The 19,259-nt window shown below is 55.2% G+C and overlaps 1 protein-coding gene across 2 annotated transcripts; it reads left to right on the top strand.

Annotated features, from left to right (window-relative positions):
• Positions 1-1,356: 1,356 nt before the first annotated feature.
• On the top strand, positions 1,357-19,192 carry SEPTIN3 (septin 3). 2 transcript variants are annotated; one of them, XM_087763785.1, is made up of 10 exons: positions 1,357-3,117; positions 8,411-8,602; positions 8,852-8,980; positions 9,716-9,797; positions 10,174-10,311; positions 10,676-10,793; positions 11,238-11,333; positions 13,422-13,518; positions 13,978-14,029; positions 15,210-19,192. In XM_087763785.1, the coding sequence occupies exons 1-10, from the start codon at positions 3,108-3,110 to the stop codon at positions 15,343-15,345; spliced, it is 1,050 nt and encodes a 349-aa protein (XP_087619911.1). In that variant the 5' UTR covers positions 1,357-3,107; the 3' UTR covers positions 15,346-19,192. The 2 variants fall into 2 exon arrangements, with proteins under 2 accessions (XP_087619911.1, XP_087619910.1); XM_087763784.1 differs by having other exon boundaries at positions 13,419-13,518.
• The last annotated feature ends 67 nt before the right edge of the window (positions 19,193-19,259 follow it).

Here is a 19,259-nt window from a genome sequence, read left to right as displayed (position 1 = left end):
ATTGCATAAAGCATCAGAGAAGATACTTAGTGCTAGAAATACTGCACAGCACCAGGTTGGTATTTTCTACTTTCTCTGTCTCTTTGCCTTTAAAGAAGCAGAGAAGTTACACCACCCTGAGCCCTGCCTTCCCCCAGCACTCCCCATAGCTCGCTGCGGGTCACGGGATGGTGGTTCCCCATCCACCCCTCAGCCCTGGCCACCCGAAGGCAGGCAAGCATCACCCCTGCCATACTGTGGGTACTATGGGTGCCCAGCCCTCCTTCTCTTTGCTCCTGTTCGCCCACCAAACCACGCATCTCCTCCTCCCTCCCCACCAAAACGCCTTTTTCCTTTCCTCTTTGGTTAGGGCGTTGTCCTTCAAAGTCTCTGTTACAGTGAGGAAGGCGTAGAGCGGCAAGCTGACTCCCTGTAATGGATGCCCTCTTGACCCTGAAAATGCCTCGAAGCTGGCAAAATTAGGAAACAATCAGAATAACAAAGAAGCAAAAGAAAATCAAAATAAGGGAAAGAAGCATCAACCTGGATGAACACCCGACAAGCGAACACTGAACTTCCTCAATGGGGCATAAATCGTTGAACTGGAATCTGCCATTTCAGGGAAAAAAAAGAAGAGGAAGGGAAAACATTTCAAAAATTCAGAGATTTTAATTTTGTTTTTAAAATCGCACCCATTGTCCTCAGGAGCAGGCGGCACAGGCTTGGCCGGGTGGGTCCGCACCGCTCCTCCACCTCCCACCATGAGAGCGGGGCAGGGGGCGGTGGCGTGGGGCTGCCCATGGCGTGGGGCTGCCCACGGTTGTGGGGCTGCCTGCGGCATGGGGCTGCCGGTGGCGGGGGCCAGGAAGGTGCTGGGGCAGGGGGCAGGAGCAGCTGCTGCGCCGAGCGTGGGAGCGTGCCGGGCAGGCCACAAGCGCCCCATTGTCCCAGCTGGAGGCGGGCCGGTCGGCCTGGCAGGGCTGCCAGCGGGGGCTCAGGCCCATGGATGATGGCAGCTCCGGGCAGCGCTGCGTCCCAGGACGCCGCGGCCCCAGCAGCGGGGAAGGTCTGGGTCCCCCGGCCTGGCACGGCACCGCCTGCCCCCCACCCTCACGCCTCTGCTTCCAGCCCGCCGCCGCCCGCCATGGAGGAGGACGTCGCCCCTCACCGCAGCCGCCTGCCGGCCCCAGGCGGCCCCACCGGCCCCAGCCGCATCCCAGGCCCCCCGCCGCGGCGGGATGGCCCCCTCAGCGCCCCCGCCGCCCCCACGAAGCGCAGCTGCCTCTTGGTCACCCTGCGCCGGGCCGGCGGGGGTGGCGGGGGGCTCCCTTGGGAGCGGCTGCGGGGTCTGGCCCCCGTCACCCCCGTCCCCCCTCGGCCTCGGCCCATAGTGGCTGAGGGCCCCCAGCGACGTGGCAGCCCTGGCGGGGCTGAGGCTGCCCCGGCGGTGAAGACGGGGGTGCCCTGCTCCCCGCCACGCTCCGGTGGGTCTCCGCTGCCGGGATGGTCTGGGCAGGGGGGAGGGAGGCACCGAGGTGTCCCTCGGCAGTGCCACAGGGCTTGGCGTGCGGCAGGGACCTTCGGGAGCAGTGGGGGGACGTGGGGGAAGACAGGGGCTTCCTCCCCGCTTTGCCCGCACTGGGAGTGGGTGGGCAGAGGCAGGTGGGAGGTGAGCCCGTGTGGCGGTGAGTCCAGCACCTGGCGGGGGAATGGGCAGCTGCGGGTGCCATGTCAGGAGCTGTTGCAGGTGCTGGGATGCCTGTGTGTCTGTCTGTCCAGACACAGCTGGCTTGTGTCCACACCATTCAGCCTAGCCTGGGTAACTTTTCAGCACCGACGGTGATTGTAACCCGCAGTGGGTGCAGTTTCCTTTTTGCCCTGGGGTGCTGCAAAAAGAGGCACCCAAAAAGAGGCACCCAAAACCGTTGCCAGGTATGTCAGCCGCCCCACAGCCCGGCCCCCACCTGGGGGGCTGCCCCGTGGTGGAGGTACACATGGGCACAGCCCTGAAAGGACATCAGAGGGTCAGAGCAGTCCCAGATGTTTGTGCCCCAGCACAGCGTGGTGGGGCCATGGTGTGTGATGGGGCCGGGGTTCACAACCATAGAAGGAAAGACAGAGGGAGGAAGGGGCATCCCCCTCCAAAGGCACCGGCAGCCAGGGGCATCTGCACGGCTCTCCATGCGCGGGCACATCCACCGGACACGCGCAGGCGGGCACCGCCAGGCACGGACGCCTGCCAGGGTGCGCAGGGATGTGACCTGTGTGCCCCAAGATGGCCCATGGGCGGCACCTCTCCCTGCTCCCCACACGCACACACACACACGCACATGCACACGCATGCACACGTGTGTACGCACACACACAGAGAGGGGACGGCGCTTGCTCTGCCTCTGCACCGTGGGCTGACAGCCAGGAATCGCGGTGCCGGAGGAGAAAAGGTTTCTCACGCCTCTGCAAGCGGAGCTGAAGGGCAAATGGCTTTTGACGAGCCAAAACCTTCCCGATTTCCTCCCTCCGGGAAAGCAGAAGGAGGCCTTGCAATCCCCTGAAACCAATAAATACCTAGGGGAAGAGAGAGTGCCCTTTCTTAGCCCTGCCAGAGCGAAGCCAGGAAGGGTTAAATATCCCCCTCCCTAAACAAGCAGAGATGCTGAAACCACTGGGGAATTGGGAGGGAAAGGGGCAAGAAAAGGTCTGTGTGGTGTGTGGAGGGAGGAGGGGTGCGGGTGTATAAGGGGTCCCCTCTGGGACACGGGGGGCCCATCAGCGGCGACCCCTCCGTCCCCATGGCCGTGCCCACCCAGGCGGAGAGGCTGAGGGGGCCTGGGATGGAGCCGGGGCCTGGGATGGAGCCGGGGGAGGGTGCGCGGGGGGAGATTTTGCGGCGATGTTTAATATTCAGGTCACATGACGATGGCAGCAGGAGCAGCACCAGCATCTCCGCTCCGCTGAAATAGCCACTGGAGAAGGAGGGGAAGGAAAGGGGGGGAGAAGAGGACACAGGGAAGAAAGAGAGAGGTAAAAGCGGAGAGCCTCATAGCCCACCACATCGCATCAGCGTCAGGCTAGAAAAGTGGGGTGAGACCCACCCCTTTGGGAGAGGATTCGGAGACAAAGGAAGCTTCATGTTCAAAGGTAGGATGCTCTGGGCTTGGCAGGGCTGGGCGATGCTGGAGGGACGCCACTGGGCTTTTTGTGCAGGCACCCTCCGCCGTGCCCCCCATGCTGCCCAGCTCCGGCCACGGGGGAGGAATAACCCCGATGAACAGCGGGGGAAATCGGTCCAGGCTTTGTCTTTCCTCTTTTTTTTCCTTTCGGTGGCAGCAGTCTGGCATGAAGGAGGAGCAGGGCTGGTTGTGGTGCTGATGGGGAGTAGCTGGCGCCAGGGGCTGCTCTGAAAGAAAGAGATAATCCCAGCTGGTCCAGGGCTGGGGGAAGCCCACAAGCTGCTCAGGCAACTGGCTTGTCCCTTGCCAGTGACAGGCAGTCGCTGCGGGGGCAGCGGGGACGTCCTGTGCCGCTCCCTGGGCACCTGCGCAGGAGCCAGCAGGTGGGCAGGGAGCCCTGGCACTGGGGGGCAGGTGGGCAGGGGGCAGGCAGCTGCGGTGGCACGGGTCCCCTGGTCCAGGGGTGCTCAGCAGCCTCTCGCCTTGTGATACAGCCGTGCCGCCCAGGCAGTGAGCTGGGGTATGGGGTAAGGACTGCACGGCCAGGGAGCAGCACTGAGGGTACAGCCAGGGCTGAGGCAAGCATCTAACCCTGCGGCAGCTGGGCTGGGGATGTGCTCAGCCCCTTCGCCTCCAGCTCCTGCATCTCCAGAGAGGCTTCGGCACACGCTGCCCTAGATTTCACTGCGGCCCTGGCAGAGCCAGTCTCCTGCCCAAGCCCTCTGCAGAGCGCTGAGGGGAAGGAAGGTTGCTGCTGGGAAGGCTGCAGCAGCCCAAAGGGCTGGGATGAGTTTCCTTGCCTCACTGGAAATGCCCGGTGATCCTCAGGCCAGGCAAAAAGATCTGGTAAGAAGAATGGCTCTGTTCTGCACCCTGAGGTCAGGCGGTGCATCCGGCACAGCTCGGCCTTTGCCCTGCACAGCTGGGAGAAATGCCCTGGGGTCATCACGGAAACTGAGGGGGGAAAGGGATTTTTCCAGTGGAGAGATTCTCAGCCCAGCACCTCTGCAGATCTGAAGCAAGGAGCAGATTCTAATGCCTGCAAGCCCCAGGGAGGCTGTGCTACTGAAGCAGCTGCTTGCTTTCCTTCCTAGGGACCTGGCGTCACCCGCCGAGAGCCTGCTCCTGCCAGCCACCTTCAGGCTCCAAACCTGTCCCTTCTCCCTGTTCCATGATTGCAGGGAGCGGGACCATGGGTCTGGGGCCATGCGGGTGGAAGGGGCTGGGGTGAGATGTGTGTGGATCGCTGCCTCCAGCCGGAGCGGGATGGCCTCATGCTGCACGGGAGGAGAGCTGCAGCGAGGCCATCCATGTGTTAGGTGGGGGTTAAATAGCCTTTCCTTGCTGGAAGCTGGGTTGTGGTGAGCGACTGTTTGCAGCCCTCCCTCCCTCTTGCCACTCAGACAAAGGACAGGAAGGCAGGGGGAGGGGATGCGACTGTATCTGGGTTATCGGGACAGAGTAGATGTTAGTCCCCACTACCTGAGCCCCTAAGGGACCTGCAGGGCCACCTCTGTCCCCAGCTGGCTGCTGCAAATGTCAGAGGCAGGCAGATGTGAAGGGTGTGCTGCAGTAGAGGTGTCTGCTGCTGGCCATGTACACCGGCCTTCCAGGGAGAGGTTTTGGGGTGGATCAGTGGGTGTCAGAAGCAGGAGCTAGCTGGGACCTCTCTGAGCACCCGTTGCCCTTCTGGCCCTGCCTGCCCCAGCCCCAGATGCTGCACCTCTCCCTGCTCCGCAGCCGAGTGGAGCATCTCCTGTAAGCCAGAGGTGATCCCCTGGCAGCCCAGCCCGGGCCACCTCCCACTGGGAACCGGGCAGCAGAGGTATCACCAGCAACCGCCCTCTTAAATGAGTTTCGCTTAGCAGACAGAACAAAGCAGCAGGGAAAAGGGTGGCAATGCAAACAGCGGATGTAAGTGGTTAACCTTGGCTAACCCTCTATTCATCATCAGCTGTACTGGCTGTAGTGCCCTATCATGTATTCATTACAGAGGACAGCTGGAGGGGCTATGGGATGTGCCTAGGATGCATAATGCTACCCCTTGACCAGTCGGTCAGAGCGCTTAATGAGGCTTCATAGCAGCATTAGCGTTACTGCACGTAAAACAGAGCCATTCCCACGAGACCAGGTAGACACATTTCATGTCTCAAGGTGCCTCTCACAGCTCTGGCCCTGGTTTTGCACACCCTGACCACCCCGTCAGGCTGTTCCTCAGTTGGCTCCTTGGATTCCTCTGTGGGAGTCAAGAGGTGGAAAATCGTGTGCAGAAATCTGAGCCCTTGGGTACCTCTTTGCAAAATGGGGGCTTCCCTTCCTGAGGCTGTATGGGAAGGCACCCCACACAGGGAGGAAGGCAAGCGACTGAGAGGAGAAAGGGAGGTTGTCTACGCCAAGACCTTGAATGTCCAAAATGAAAACACCCAGGGCGACATCACCAGTATAAAATCCAGGAAATATTTAAGAAGACTTCTGGAGATCTTTTCTCCTGGTCTCAGGGCTTTTTATAAGTGCTCAGGATCCTGACTCTGAAATATCTGCTCCAGCCACTGCAAGCTCCTGGCTCCAGCAGCAAAGCCTGCAAAGGGGTGGCCACGTATTGTGATGTCCACAGCAGAGTTAGCAACATTTGCTGGCTCTGAGCAAAGCATACCCTCGGTGAGACTGAGGGGTGAGTGATAAACCTCTTAGTGAGCCTTGAGGTTGGCTGCCAGCAACTTCCCTCCTTCCTCCTCCCTATCTAAGAACAAGGAGTTGAAGGAATAAAGGAGAGCGCAACAGACTACCTGAGGACAAGCTACTGCCTGGGCAGCAAAGGGATCGCAGCCTGCATGGCCTAGGTCCTGCACCCATCCCATTTAGCTGCTCGGCTGGGCTTTCTTCCCACCTCAACCTATTCCCTGTCCACCTCCGGGGTTTATTTGCCCCCATTACTGCAGTAGCCAAGTGCCTCACTGGGGCCACAGCCCCCTGCCCTACATCCCCTCATCATTCCCTTCCTCCCTCTCTCCTCTCCCACTCTGGGGTAGGTGGGATCCCAGCAGGGCTGTGTGGGGTGTGCACTGGAGGATGCTGCAGCAGGATGAGGGGCACGGCACAGCCACACGACTACGGTACAGGTGGCATGGGGCAGCCCGGGAGAGGATGAGTGAAGGGCAGGGTGCAGGAGAGTCGGCTGGCTTGGCCCTCCGTGCTGTGCCAGAGAGATGGGCTTTCCTGGCTGGCAGCAGCTTTGAGAAAGCTGGAAAAAGACAACAGGAGCCTCAGGGGATGCTTTGTCAGCAGGAAAGGCCCAGACTAGCTCTGATGGGTGTAAGAGCGGATTGCAGCTGAGAAGTGCTCAGCTCGGCAGGCTGCCTCCTCCGGCTGCTGCCCGTCAGCATGAGGTGCTCCAAATTGCCAGCCTGGCTCAAGCCAATGGTCTGTCTTGTGCTCTGGTCCCCCCAGGGTGCTGCTCACTGCTTCAGGAGAGGGTGATGATAGCTCAGAGTGCCTCTGCTCGGTGGGGAAGAGCAGGACGGGGGGGCCATCCTCTGGCAGACCTCTCCTCTGTGGGCAAGGTGGAATGGAGGTGGCACGAGATCCTTTGGACGTTACCCACGGTGCTGTGCGCAGGTGGCTGCGCTGCCGTCCTCTCACACAGAGGGAAGATCCTTTCTCCCTGTGTAGCATAAAAGACTTCCCAAGCAGTGTAAAGGGAGCTGGGTGGAGGCACCCTTTTCCTTGCCAAGGGTGGCCCTTCCGCAAGGTCTACCCCCCGCATACGACAGTGGGATATTAAAGCTTATATATAAAATGTAAATTTTTCCCTGTGTAGAGCAGCCCTTTGTGTCTGCACAGGAGCTTTGATGTGGGAATGCTAGGCAGGGTCGCCAGCCAGCCATGCAGCCTGTTACAGCCTAACCTTGTCCTTGAACAAAATCTCTCTGACCTCTCCCCAACCCTTGTCTCTGCCTGGCCTGGCTGAGCTGTCATGGGGACCCAGGACTGGTGCTGTCAGTGTCCCCAGCCCTGTGACCTCTGAGTTGTCTTCCTCTCCAAGAGGCACATGCCACCCACCAAATGGCAGCCCTGCTGCTCATGTGCTCCTCTGCAGCCAGCGGGTTCTGCTGAGAGGAGCGAAAAACTCCACCAAAACGATGGAAAGGGATAATTTAGTGTGAGATATTTGAACTGAAGTGGCATCCAAAACAAGCGGAGTGCTTACCAAGCAAAAACGCATGCTGTCCCTGTCCTGGAAAAATAACCATCTAATGAGACAAAGCATGGGGGAGTCAAATTAGAGTGGGAGAGGCTCTAGTTTGCAGCTGGTTTGTATATGGAAGGTATTTAATTCCCATCCCCTTCATCTTCCTTTCTAGATTCATCCCTCACGCTTCCCTTCCCCACCAATTACAGCTTTTCTTCCTCCCAGCGGGTGGGAGCTGCTCACTAATGAGACAAGAGACAGACATAAATGGACGAGGCCCATCCCAAGCAGTGTGTGCCATCACCCAAAAAAGAGTTGGGGAAGCCGGAAAGCCCGCAGGACCTTTCTTTTTGCTTGTTTGTTTTACATGGAAGAACCCAGGAGGGGGAGGCAAGGGGGGAAAGGTGCAGATGAGGTTTATTGATCACGATGATTAGTTTCTTGAGCATGACAAAAACCATTGATCCACGGGCAGGAGGCGAGCGTGGAGGCTGTGGCCATGCTTTGAATTTCCACCACTGCCTTCCTCTGAGGAACTCAGCCTGCACAGCACAGCCAGTAACGCAGCCGCCCCTGGCAAGGGCCAAGCTTGCAAGTCCTCATGGTAAATCCCAAACTGTTTCAATGCTGGGACTTGACACATGATAATTTTTGAAAGTCTGTTCCATCATAAATTTCATGCTAAACTCGGAGAGGAAAAACACTGGTGATCCTGGTGAGAACTGGGAGACAAAAATGAGGAGGCACACACAGAGCTTTGGGCACCCGATTAGGAGCCCAGCGAGCTTCACTGCGTCTGCTTCTGCTGTTTGGAGGTATCCACCAATATGCTGCATGCTCAACAAGCCCCACTTCTCCACCTCCTCATCTGGAGTGATACATAGAAGAGCGTGCTGGAAACTCAAGTAGATGTTCCTCCATGAAGAGCCTTACTGGTGAAATCTTACCGTGCAGTCATTCTCAGTAGCCCTTGAAATGGGTGCTCAAAGCTGTCCTCAGGCCCTGTGACAGGTCAGCAGGGAGGTCCTCATTACACCTCAATGATGATTTTTCAATCTTTTTCCCCATTCAGGGCCAGTGGAGAGCAAAAACGAAGCAGCCATGTCTGAGCTGGTCCCAGAGCCGCGACAAAAACCAGTCGTACCGATGAAACCCATGGGCATTAACGCCAACTTGCTGGGATACATCGGTATTGACACCATCATTGAGCAGATGCGCAAGAAAACCATGAAGACAGGTTTCGACTTCAACATCATGGTTGTAGGTAGGCAGGGACCAGCTGAGGTACTGGGAACCATGGCCAGGGACTGTCCTATGAGGCCAGGTGGGTGAGTGAGCCCTGCAGGGAGGGCATGAGGGAGCAGACAGTGCTTGCTCTGGGGGAAAGGAGAGCCTGCACAAGGCAAGGAGACACCTACAGCCCCTTTCCCTGCCAGCCTGGCTCTGTCCCCTGGGTCTGCTGTCATCGCTGGGCTGTAGCAGATGTCACGAGCTTCCTCTTTGCAATCCTCAGGTCAGAGCGGACTGGGAAAGTCGACATTGGTGAACACCCTCTTCAAATCCCAGGTGAGCCGCAAATCTTCAGGCTGGAATCGGGAGGAGAAGATCCCCAAGACAGTGGAGATCAAAGCCATTGGGCATGGTAAGAGCCAGGCTGCTGGGGTGGAGGCAATACTGATGCTTCAGCACAGTCTTGCAGAAGACCCCGGTAGTCTATACAAACAGTTCTTTGCTGTTAGGCAGCCCTTTCTCCACGGGAAGCTAAAGGACAAGTGCTGGTTTTAGATGGCCTCAGAGCCAGACAAGGCTTTTCTTAAACAGCAATGCCACTGATGCCACAGCCAAAAGCAAGGAGTAGAAAAAGAGTTATAGTTATTTCTTCTGCCAAGACATTAGTCTACATGTGTGAATTAAGTCTTGCTGTAAGTCATTCCCACCTGCAGACGCTTAATGATGTATACAAATTGCATTGGTGAGTCCCATTCCAAGCCTGATGGAGCACATCTCCTTGTGGCAAAGCATCAGCACAGCTTCTACACCAGTGCAGAGTAACGAGCATCATTTCAGATTCAGGATGATGCACTGGAGGGGAGGACAAGTTGTGTAAGGTAGGTACTACCTCCGGGACACAGACTGAGCACAAATCCATTTTCCTGTGGCAGAGTGGTATAAGGTGGCTTTGATGCAAAGGTTACCAAAATTTGGGGTCAGAAATGCAAGTGGGAGTCACAACTGTTGAGGCATGACCCAGCCTGGCCTGGTCATGCTTGCTGGGCAGGGAGGAGGGCAGAGCGCTCTTGTTCCCTTGTAGGGCACAGAGACATGCTTCATGATGGTCCCCAAGGAGGCGTATGATTGTTTGCAATTTCTTCCCCAGTCATTGAAGAAGGTGGTGTCAAAATGAAGCTGACAGTGATCGACACGCCGGGATTTGGGGACCAGATCAACAATGAGAACTGGTGAGTTTTACATGGTCAAGGCCTTGTGTCCCAGAAAGGGCTGGAGTTCAGATGGTATCTGGAGTGACTCTCATCTACTTGGCCTGGAAAGTGTCTGGCATCCTATTGCAGTTGGGGGCCCAGTAATGGGGATGTGGAATTGTGAACGCCATGGGTCTGTGTGCATGCTCGGGGGTATGCACACATTACATAGCAAATGCCTATTTCTGTGCCCAGTTACAGAAACTCTTAAACATCTCTGTTGATGGCAAGATGCTTGTGGTGGGTATTTTTTATGCCTGAGCCTGCTTTGCTGCTGTCAGAGCAGGGAACACCGTAGGCAGGAACATGAGGAGATTTGTACCTGTCTATTCATCTCTCTCTCCCACCTTAACAGCTGGGAGCCTATTGAGAAATACATCAATGAGCAATATGAAAAATTTTTGAAAGAGGAGGTGAATATTGCAAGGAAGAAACGAATTCCAGACACGCGAGTGCACTGCTGCCTCTACTTCATCTCCCCCACGGGCCACTCGTACGTACACAGTCCCTCGTCCTTCCTCAAGCCCTTGGTGCCTCCATGCCAGATATATACCCTGCACTGCTCCGTCTCAGCCACAGACCCAGGGGTCCTGCCTGCAGGGCTGGCCACTGTTTAGCTTAACTTCGGGTGCTGCGGGGCTTGAAGGGGTCTAGGATAACAAGGGCAGGAGAAACGCCACTGTGTTTTTTGGGAGAGGGCAGGATGGACGGGAAAAAGGAGATGAGAGTATGGTGGCAGCAAGCAGGGTACGCACAAGGGAAGTTTCATTGATTTCCCTGATGCTGGGAGAGTCACTAGGATGAAAGGAGAGGAGGGTAAAGTGACCCCTTCCATGTTGTTCCCTCTTGCACTGCAGCCTGCGGCCTTTGGACCTGGAGTTCATGAAACATCTCAGCAAGGTAGTGAACATCATCCCGGTTATTGCCAAGGCTGACACCATGACCTTGGAGGAGAAGACCGAATTCAAACAAAGAGTGAGTATCTCCTCTCCTGCATGGGATCTTTCCCTGACCCACCTTGGAGGTAGGAGAAATGAGCGGTATCCTTCTTCCTGGGATTGCAGCGCAGTCCCCAGAGCATGCACAGAGTCCAACGCTGGGTTGGTGTGTAAGTCCTGAAGATGCAGCTGTTTATGGCTCTAAGGGTATCTGTTACAGGGAGAAAAAACGTGTGTATCCCCGTGACATCTCATGATATGCTCTGTCATGGGAACTGCAGAGCCAGACAAGTAACTGGGGTTGGGGAGGAATGAGTCATCATTGCTGCCGTGTGTCCTCATTTTGCTGCACGCTTCCCTGGGGACAATCCCTTCAGCCCCTGCTGCTGGAATGATGTCCCAGATGTGTTTGCCCGGCCGTCCCACCTGCCTTCCCTTCAGGTTTGTGTTGCTTTGTGCTTCAAAATGTCTCTCTGCCCAGGTGCGCAAAGAGCTAGAAGTAAATGGGATCGAGTTTTACCCCCAGAAAGAATTCGATGAGGACTTGGAGGATAAAACAGAGAACGACAAAATCAGGGTAGGAAACATTTTATTATGGGAGAGGAAGAGGGGATGAGGGCTGGTCGTATTTAACAAGTGTAAGACAGACATGTGTCACTAGAAGGTTTTAAGTGCTTCGTGGTCCCTGAATGAAAGATGCAATGGATGTAATGGATGGTCACTCCTCCTTCCCAGCTTAATTTGTCCCTGTCATTACTACAGGGTGCTATGAAGGCTGAGTGAGGAAGGACTATGTGTCACCTCCTCTTGCTGAATGCTCTGTTTGGCCACCGTTAAGGATCAAAGGGCCCTGGTGTGTGGCTGATGTCCAGCCTCTGTCCCAAACAACTCCCCCAGGAGCCCTCTCATCTGCCTACCAAACTTGACCTGAAAAGCAGTCCAGTTCTTTGCTCCCCCAGCCCCTGTGAGAAGGCTTGTCCCATCCTTCCCTCCTCAGAGCCTTAGAAACTGTCTCCTAATTTCCAGCCTGTGTTTGTTCATGGCCAGGTTGTACCCAGGATTATATCTGCGTTCTTGTGCCAACACTGACTCAAGCAGTTCTCCTACCTAGTGGTCCCCTCCACCACTCAAAGCATTTATAGAGAAGCGTATTATCCTTTGCTGACCTTCTGGTCAGCTGAAGGAGACAAGCTCCTTTGGATGAGCTTCCCATTCCTCACCAGTCCATGCTCCTAGTCACTTTTTTCTGCGCCTGCTCCAGTTTGGTTTGATTTTCTAGCACTGGTGCTGGTACCCCATGCTCCCCCGTCTCTTCTGAGATCTGAACTGCTAAGCCCGTGGACTACATGTGCTTTTTAAACAATTGCATCACACTGGTGGCTCGTGGTCATCTTGTGACTGACTAGCACATGGGGTCCTTCCACTCCTTCAGTCGCTGCTTGTTCATGAGCTCCGAAGTCATAGCAGAAACTCTTGATGTTATTTCCTAAGTGCTGTTCTTTGTACCTCAAACTAACATCTTCCCGGATAATAACCCAGTCTACCTTTGTACTGACAATACCTCTTGGCCTTGTGATGCTAGTGCATTTAACTATCCCGCTCATCATTTTTGTGGCTAGGCCATTCATGAAAACAGATTGGTCTCCGTGGCAGTCCTCAAGAAACTCCAGGAGTCTTGCATTGCAGCCTGACACTTGCCCTTTCAACTCCCCCAGCTGTCACAGCCCCAACAGAAATTCCCACCTACCCCATCTTAATTAATAATTTCCCACTTGGCAATACATCACACATTCTGGAGAAGACTAGATGGGTTTTGCTTCTTCTCCAAACTGTTACTGGTTTTGAGGAGGGCACCGCATTTTGTTCTGCACTTCAACATCATTGCCCTAGGTTTGGATAGTCTTACACATAAGAAATAAACTGCTTTTTAATCTCCGCTCCTGTGGTAATTGCAGTCCCTTCCCAGGCCCAGGGACATCTATAAAGCAGAGCAAATCTATGAACATCTGCACAACCTTATGGATAGCAGGGTCTCCTGCACTCTGGAAACAGATGGTTTCTCCCTGTGTTTAGAGATAATCTGGGTCCCCAATAGCCTCACCTACTGTCCCACTTCCCAGGAAAGCTGCACCCCTACCCCATTTCTGGCCTTCCTCAGTACAACCATTTCAGCCATTAAACTTCTTGAATGTTCATGTGTCTTGTTGGGGAGGATTATTTTGAGGCCTCTCCTTCTTCTGGTGAAGAACTACAAATGCGGTGAGAAATGCTCACTGCAAACTATCAGCCCTGGGCTGACAGACTCTCTCCTGGTTATGCCAAGGTACATCTTCTCTGGTCATCCCCCTCTTCAGAAATGCTGGAGATGGGTGCAGAAAAGTTCTGCCCCCTGCTCCAGAGCCCTTGGCACTGCTGCAAGGTATCCACCAAGGATACCTTGCACCAGGGGGTGCAAGGACACCTGTAAAGCAAGGGCCCAAAATGCTAGGGATAGCACTGACAGGTGAAGAGGACAGCCAGTGAAGTGTTGCTCTGGAGAACTTCTTCCCTTGGAAAAGGCCTTGTGTTTGGTGAGCTGAGAGGAGGAAAGGTGGATGGGGAACAGTGATGGTGCTGCTCTCTGGAATGGGTTCAATAGGTCTCTCCACATGTCTCTCCCCAGCAGGAAAGCATGCCCTTCGCAGTGGTGGGCAGTGATAAGGAGTACCAAGTGAATGGCAAAAGAGTCCTGGGCAGGAAAACACCTTGGGGAATCATTGAAGGTAAAAAAACCCTTGCTCCTGGGAGCTGGAAGTACCTCTGGTGTCCAGATAACATGTCCCATGGCTACCTTCACATCCCTTTTGTGATAAACTTTTTGAAACCAAGCAAGAGGAGAATTCTCAAGTAGCTCTCCTGGGAGGGAACTGCCAAGGTCAATGCGGTACCACTACCGCCAACTGGCAGAAGTTGGAGCCACTCCGAACACCACACTGTGTGAAGTTGAGCTCCTGAGGTTGCCTTGGTTTTCAAATGAAAATTCACATGTGACTGCTCAGCCCCTCTTAGCATGTCTCCTCACTGCCTGACAGTGCGGCGTTCAGACAACTGTCTGTCCTTTCGGAAGTGTGCAGGCTCTGCCCACCTGGAACCTGCCCCATGGCAATGACCTTCCCATGCTCTGTAACCACAAAAAGGTTGTTGAAAAAATCAAATATAACAATTGCTTGCTTTCTTTTCAGTGGAAAACCTCACTCACTGTGAATTTGCCCTACTTCGAGATTTTGTCATCAGGTAAGGCCATGGTCATGTACCAGTTTGCTCTTGATGAGCAGGGAGTCTTCCTGAGACCCTCTTAGAGTGAAATAGCCCCTATGGAAAGGAAAATAAAGTACATTTCAGGCAGTGAAAGCTTATGTGGGGTAGGGTTGGATTGACTTAAGGGGTAGATACTCTAGTGCCTCTCTTAGTGACATGACCACTATGTCAAGTAGGTGCCACTTTTCATTTATAAGCATTCATTTATAAACAGGTCTGGGCTGGAGTCAGTGAGAAAGAGGCCGCTACCACATCCTAGACCACGTGTCCTACCAGGCTGAGGGATGTGCTGGAACATATGACCTGGAAGTGAAAAATTCCATATTTCATTCAGCTTTCATTGTCCTATCTTATTTCTACTCTGTTTCATAAAGTTGTCTCAGCACAAGTGATATCTGCCCCAAATTCTGTAGAAGAGCTGCAGATCCAGAGTGACCTCTGTTCCCTATAAATACAATAAGGTTTTAAAACAACACCGAAAATAAGGGAAACACACTTCAAAGCCAGAGCCCTGCGGCTCATTCCCCCTGTGGGTATGGTGGTATTGAGACACTTGGCCAGGTACAATGCTTTGACATCACCCCACTGCCCTCTTTTTGTTCTGTGATACCTTCTGCAGCAGACATGTTTTCCCTAAGTCTTCCAGTAAAAACATCCTAACCAAGTGATCATCACAAAGCACAGAGCAATCCAAGCCCACAGGCTTTCTGTGGAGGTTAGGGACAATGCTCACAGCAGTGTTCTGCAGGTTATGCTCTGCAGTGAACCTGATACACCCTCCTGGTGCTTCCTTGTCTCACCGCCACTTCAGATGCAGCAGCCCATGTCTGCTCTGACACACCAGGACGGCCAGTAGCTGTCCCCCTGGCACAGGTGTGAGAGGGGCAGGACGCTGGCAAGCACAGCCAGGGATTTCAGACTATATCCTGCACCCTGCCTATGTGTTCTTGAATGCTGATGCTCCAGCTCTCAGTTCTGTATGATGGCACCCATGCTATCCATGCAGAAAGAGGGGTACGCTCTTTAGCCAGGCTGACTGAAGAAATCTTCCATTTATCTCGGGGAATAAAATGATCATCAGAAGATTAATACTGACTGTGCTGATATTGGTTATCGTATCCTCTTTCCAACCCCGTCTTCACTTTGCCCCCTACAGGACCCACCTTCAGGACCTAAAAGAAGTGACCCACAACATCCACTATGAGACCTACAGGGCCAAGCGGCTGAATGACAACGGAGGGCTGCCCCCCATGACTGTCGAGACAGAGGAAAACCATGAAAGTAACCTGTGAATGACACCCCCCCCATGTCACCCAGTGTCTCTGGATACAACAACCCACCCCTGCTACCCTTGACTCTACCACGGGCCTGTGTCTGAAGCATGTGGCGCATCCTCCGTGTGCGTGAGAGGGCGCGAGCGTGAGTGCGTGCGTGTGTGCGTGTGCCTACCTATGTGCCGGAGAGGGACCAAAGGCGTCTCCCCCGTCCTTCCCAGAGTGTCCTCATTCTCAGTTGGTTTTTTGCACAGCGGACTGTCCGTCATCTTCCTTTCTCTCATTCCCGTCTCAGCTGTGTGTCTTGCCTGGGGGAAATAGGGATGGGGGGAAAGGATTTCTGGGGGCAGGAGGGCTTCGGAGGTGGGAGGTGTGGGGCATGCTGTGGTCCTGTTTTTATCACTTGGAGACATGGCAAGGGGAGACTCCAGCAGAGATGGTGGAGTTGGTGCATGCAGTGTCTTCAAGTGATGGCAGCAGAGATTTCTCTTGTGTCCTCAGTGGGTGGGAAGGCAGCTGGTTGGTCTGAGGGCATGGTGGCCCAGCATTTTATCCCCATTTCTTGCTGTGGCTTCCCAAGGCAAAACGGCAGCTTGGACGTGGATAGATGGGAGAAGTGACAGAATTACATGTTTTGCGGTTCAGGGGAAGTGAACAGTGGGAGGAGACAGAATTAGTTCTTGGGCTGTAGCATCAATATTTGAGAGGCATCAAAGTACCCAGGGAAAATAGCCATATTTTCCAAAAGAAGCAAAGCCCAGAGGAAAAGAACGTGTTCCTGCTGCAGAAGGTGCATTTGCCCTGCCCAGCGCTAAGATCAAAAGCCATGCTTGTGTCCCAGGCTTTTGATCCTGTGCAGATCAGACCAAGCTGTCCTGAGGTCACCCCACCTCATCCCCCATTGCAGCAGTCTCTCTCCACCAGTGCGGAGCAGGTCCCGGCCGAACCTTTCCCCCACGACACGGCCCCTGCTGTGGAAGCACAGGGAAGACAGTGCCACAGGGGTACCCTGCCAGGAGCTCCCCCAGGGAGAGCCCCTCTTGGCACAGGGTCTTTGGGATCTTGGAGGAGTGCAAAGAGCCGTGGATTGAGAAGCAGTGGGCCAGGGTGCCTCCCTGGGTCTCCACCGATGGTGGGAACATAGGAGATACCTCTTCCTCACCGAAATGGCTGCGTTTGCTACTCCAGCAGTCTCAGCTCGTGCTGCTCCTCCGCCCTCCTACTGCCCTCCCAGCTTCCATGTCCTCCTCTCCTGTGCTTTTGTCCTCATTCCCTTTTAGCCCTCCATAGCCTTCTTCCTTCCTTTCTTTCTCTGTCTCACTTTCTCTGCTCTAGACCCTTTCTCTCTCTCCTTCATTTCTCCGAGTACTTGAACCTTCCTCTTCTCCAGGCTGTTTCCTCCCTCTCCCAAGCTCCCACACCTCCTTGTCAATGTGCTTTTGTGTCCTGTTGAGAAGCTGTCTGTTTTACCTTCCCCTGGAGGGGACAGGGAGGGAGGTGAAGACCCAGGAGCAGAAAGAGGCACAGCTTTACTGAAGACTATATGCTTGTGTCTAGCCGCTGTCAGCTCTTTTCTGGATGTCCCTGAGCCAGGTGGAAAGCGTTAGGTCTGGCTGGGCAGAAGGGAGGAGGGGAGAAAATCACAGATGTCCTGAGGTTGGCAGTGTCTGCCTGTCCACCTAGCATGTCACGTGGCTGGCAGGGGTTGTCACCTCCAGGAGAATAGCAGGTTGCACTTAAAATGCACATGCAGAATGCCATGGCACGGGACGGCGGTGCTGCAAGTAAGGGGAAGTGCAGTAGGTTTGGGACGGGGGTTGGAAAGGCTGGCACGGGAGGGAGGAAGAGGTCCCAGCAAGGGAACAGCAGAGAAGGACTCAAGCCAGGACTGAGGTTGGTTGACAAAGCTGCACAGGGGTCAGGGCTGGGAAGAGGGTGCTCCAAGCCTTAGCAAAACTGTCTAAGCATATGTCCATCTTGTGGCTTTCTCTGGTGCTGTCACTGCAAAGCAAAGGTCTTTTTGCTCTCACTCCTAACCTGTCCACCCAAATCAGCCATTCTCAGCACCGCGAGGACGTGAGGGCCATAGCGGCTCTTTGCAGTCCTTTCACCACCCACATTCATGGCTCCCGGTGTTCCTGTATGCAGCGTGTGCATATAGCCTTGCACCCGCCTTCCCACCTGCACCAGGCCTCCTCGGCCCCACAGAGAACAAAAGCCTCGTCACTGGTGCCAGCAGCCATACCACGGACCCTGAAGAAACCATCCTGCTACGCTGCTACCCATCCCGCCACCCACGCTGGCCATCCACAGCCCAACGCGGGGTCAAACTCTCTTCCCAGGTTGTCTCCACCAGCCGGCCAGGCGTGGAGGCGTCCCCAGCATCACCAGCTGCCAGAAGCACCTCCTCAGCCCCCTCAGCTGTGGCTGCTCCTGCCTATCCTCTACATAATGTTTTAAACCCAGCGCAATAGGAAAGACTTCCTCAGGGCTCCTCTTCTTCACTGCACTGAAGCACGAAGCCACGCTCCGTCGTCTTCAGCGGGGGCGTGCGGAGGTGTTCCCTGCACTTGCGTTCTCACACAGCTCTTTGGTGGCCATCCGACTGCTCTAGAGGAACTCTCTTGCCACTGGGCTGCGTCACCCTGGGCTGCGGTATGGTCATTTCTACGACTTTTGGGCCCCAACAAGGGTTATGGCAGAGAGCCACTGCTGCCCTGCTTAATGAAAGCAAAGCACACCCCATGCAACAGAAGAGAGAGATTTTCCTTTGCCTGTCACATGGATTGCAACGACAAGGCTGTGTGTTTTGCCCTATAGGTTTAGGAATTTTTGTTTGTTTGTAATAAGGTGTTTTTTAAGCTCTGCTCTATAATTTCCTGTCAGATCGTGGACTACTTCTAACGGATCCACAAAAGCTTGCTGAGAAAAGCAAGCTCAGGTATTCCTCACTGCCATCTGCTCATGCAAATATCCTACCGGTATCTGCGTATCTGCCAGAAAGGCAAATACCAAAAATTTCCCATGTTGCGTGACAGCAGAAGATACCGTTGGGAAAAAGTCTCTGCCGATGGATAAGCTGGGAAAAGCCTGAACGGATCCTAGCTCTCGCGTGCCACCAGCTGAGCCCAGGATGACCACAGCACATCAGGTGTTCCCCTCGGAGATATCACTCGAACAGTATCGCGGGGGGGAGAGGCTAAATTTTTCCCCAGAGGTCCCCACTTGGTGCGCTCAGAGGCTCACAAACTCTTCACCACGTAGGCCATTCACCAGAAAAATTTTGCAACGCATGGTGAATCCCAAAGGTTTTTTGTTTTTTTTTTTTTTTTTTTTTTACATTGGACAAATTCCATTTAGGCTCAGACGGTAACGAGCATCAGGGCAGGCGCGGTTATGCTGCGAGCAGAGAGAGCAAGAAGAGCGAGCAGCGCGACGCGTAGGCACTCGTATTTGTGGTTAGTCGTGAGGACGAGCTAATGACGGTTCACGACGGTTCGCAAGCAGGCGTCTCGGGGGAAAGGCTGCCCAAGACGCGCTGCCGGCGCCGCTCCCACCCCAGCAGAGGCCTCGGGAAGCGGCGCTGCGAGGGTGACGCCAACCGGGGACGGCAAAAACCGCGCTCGGGCCGGGCGCCGGCCCGGGGGGTGCAGGGAAAGCGCCCTCCCCGGCCGCCTCGGGCCCAGCCGGCAGCCAGCCGCAGGCCGGCGGGGCCGCCGCCGGGCCGGGAGGGGGGGGGGGAGGGGCGAGGAGGGCCCGACCGGACCGGCGCGGTGCCGCCAGCTGCAGCGTCCCCTCCGCCGGCGGCCATTAAAGCAGCCTCACCTGACAACCGCCGCCGTCACCTCATTTCCGCCCCGCGCCCGCCGGGAGAGGTCACTGGGGGGGCGTGGCGTGGCGTGGCGTGGCGTGGCGTGGCGTGGCGTGGCGTG

The sequence above is a fragment of the Nipponia nippon genome, unplaced genomic scaffold (assembly GCF_047370975.1).
Source record: "Nipponia nippon isolate SJK-2023a ecotype South Korea unplaced genomic scaffold, ASM4737097v1 scaffold_3, whole genome shotgun sequence".
NCBI lineage: Eukaryota > Metazoa > Chordata > Aves > Pelecaniformes > Threskiornithidae > Nipponia > Nipponia nippon.
Note: the sequence above shows the minus strand (reverse complement) of the source record. Positions and strands in the feature narration are given on the sequence as shown.

Excerpts from the sequence above, each read along its gene's own strand:
- SEPTIN3 (XM_087763784.1), top strand. Across the intron at positions 8,603-8,851 it reads CTTCAACATCATGGTTGTAG|GTCAGAGCGGACTGGGAAAG; the intron begins GTAGGCAGGGAC and ends TGCAATCCTCAG. Across the intron at positions 11,334-13,418 it reads CAGAGAACGACAAAATCAGG|CAGGAAAGCATGCCCTTCGC; the intron begins GTAGGAAACATT and ends GTCTCTCCCCAG.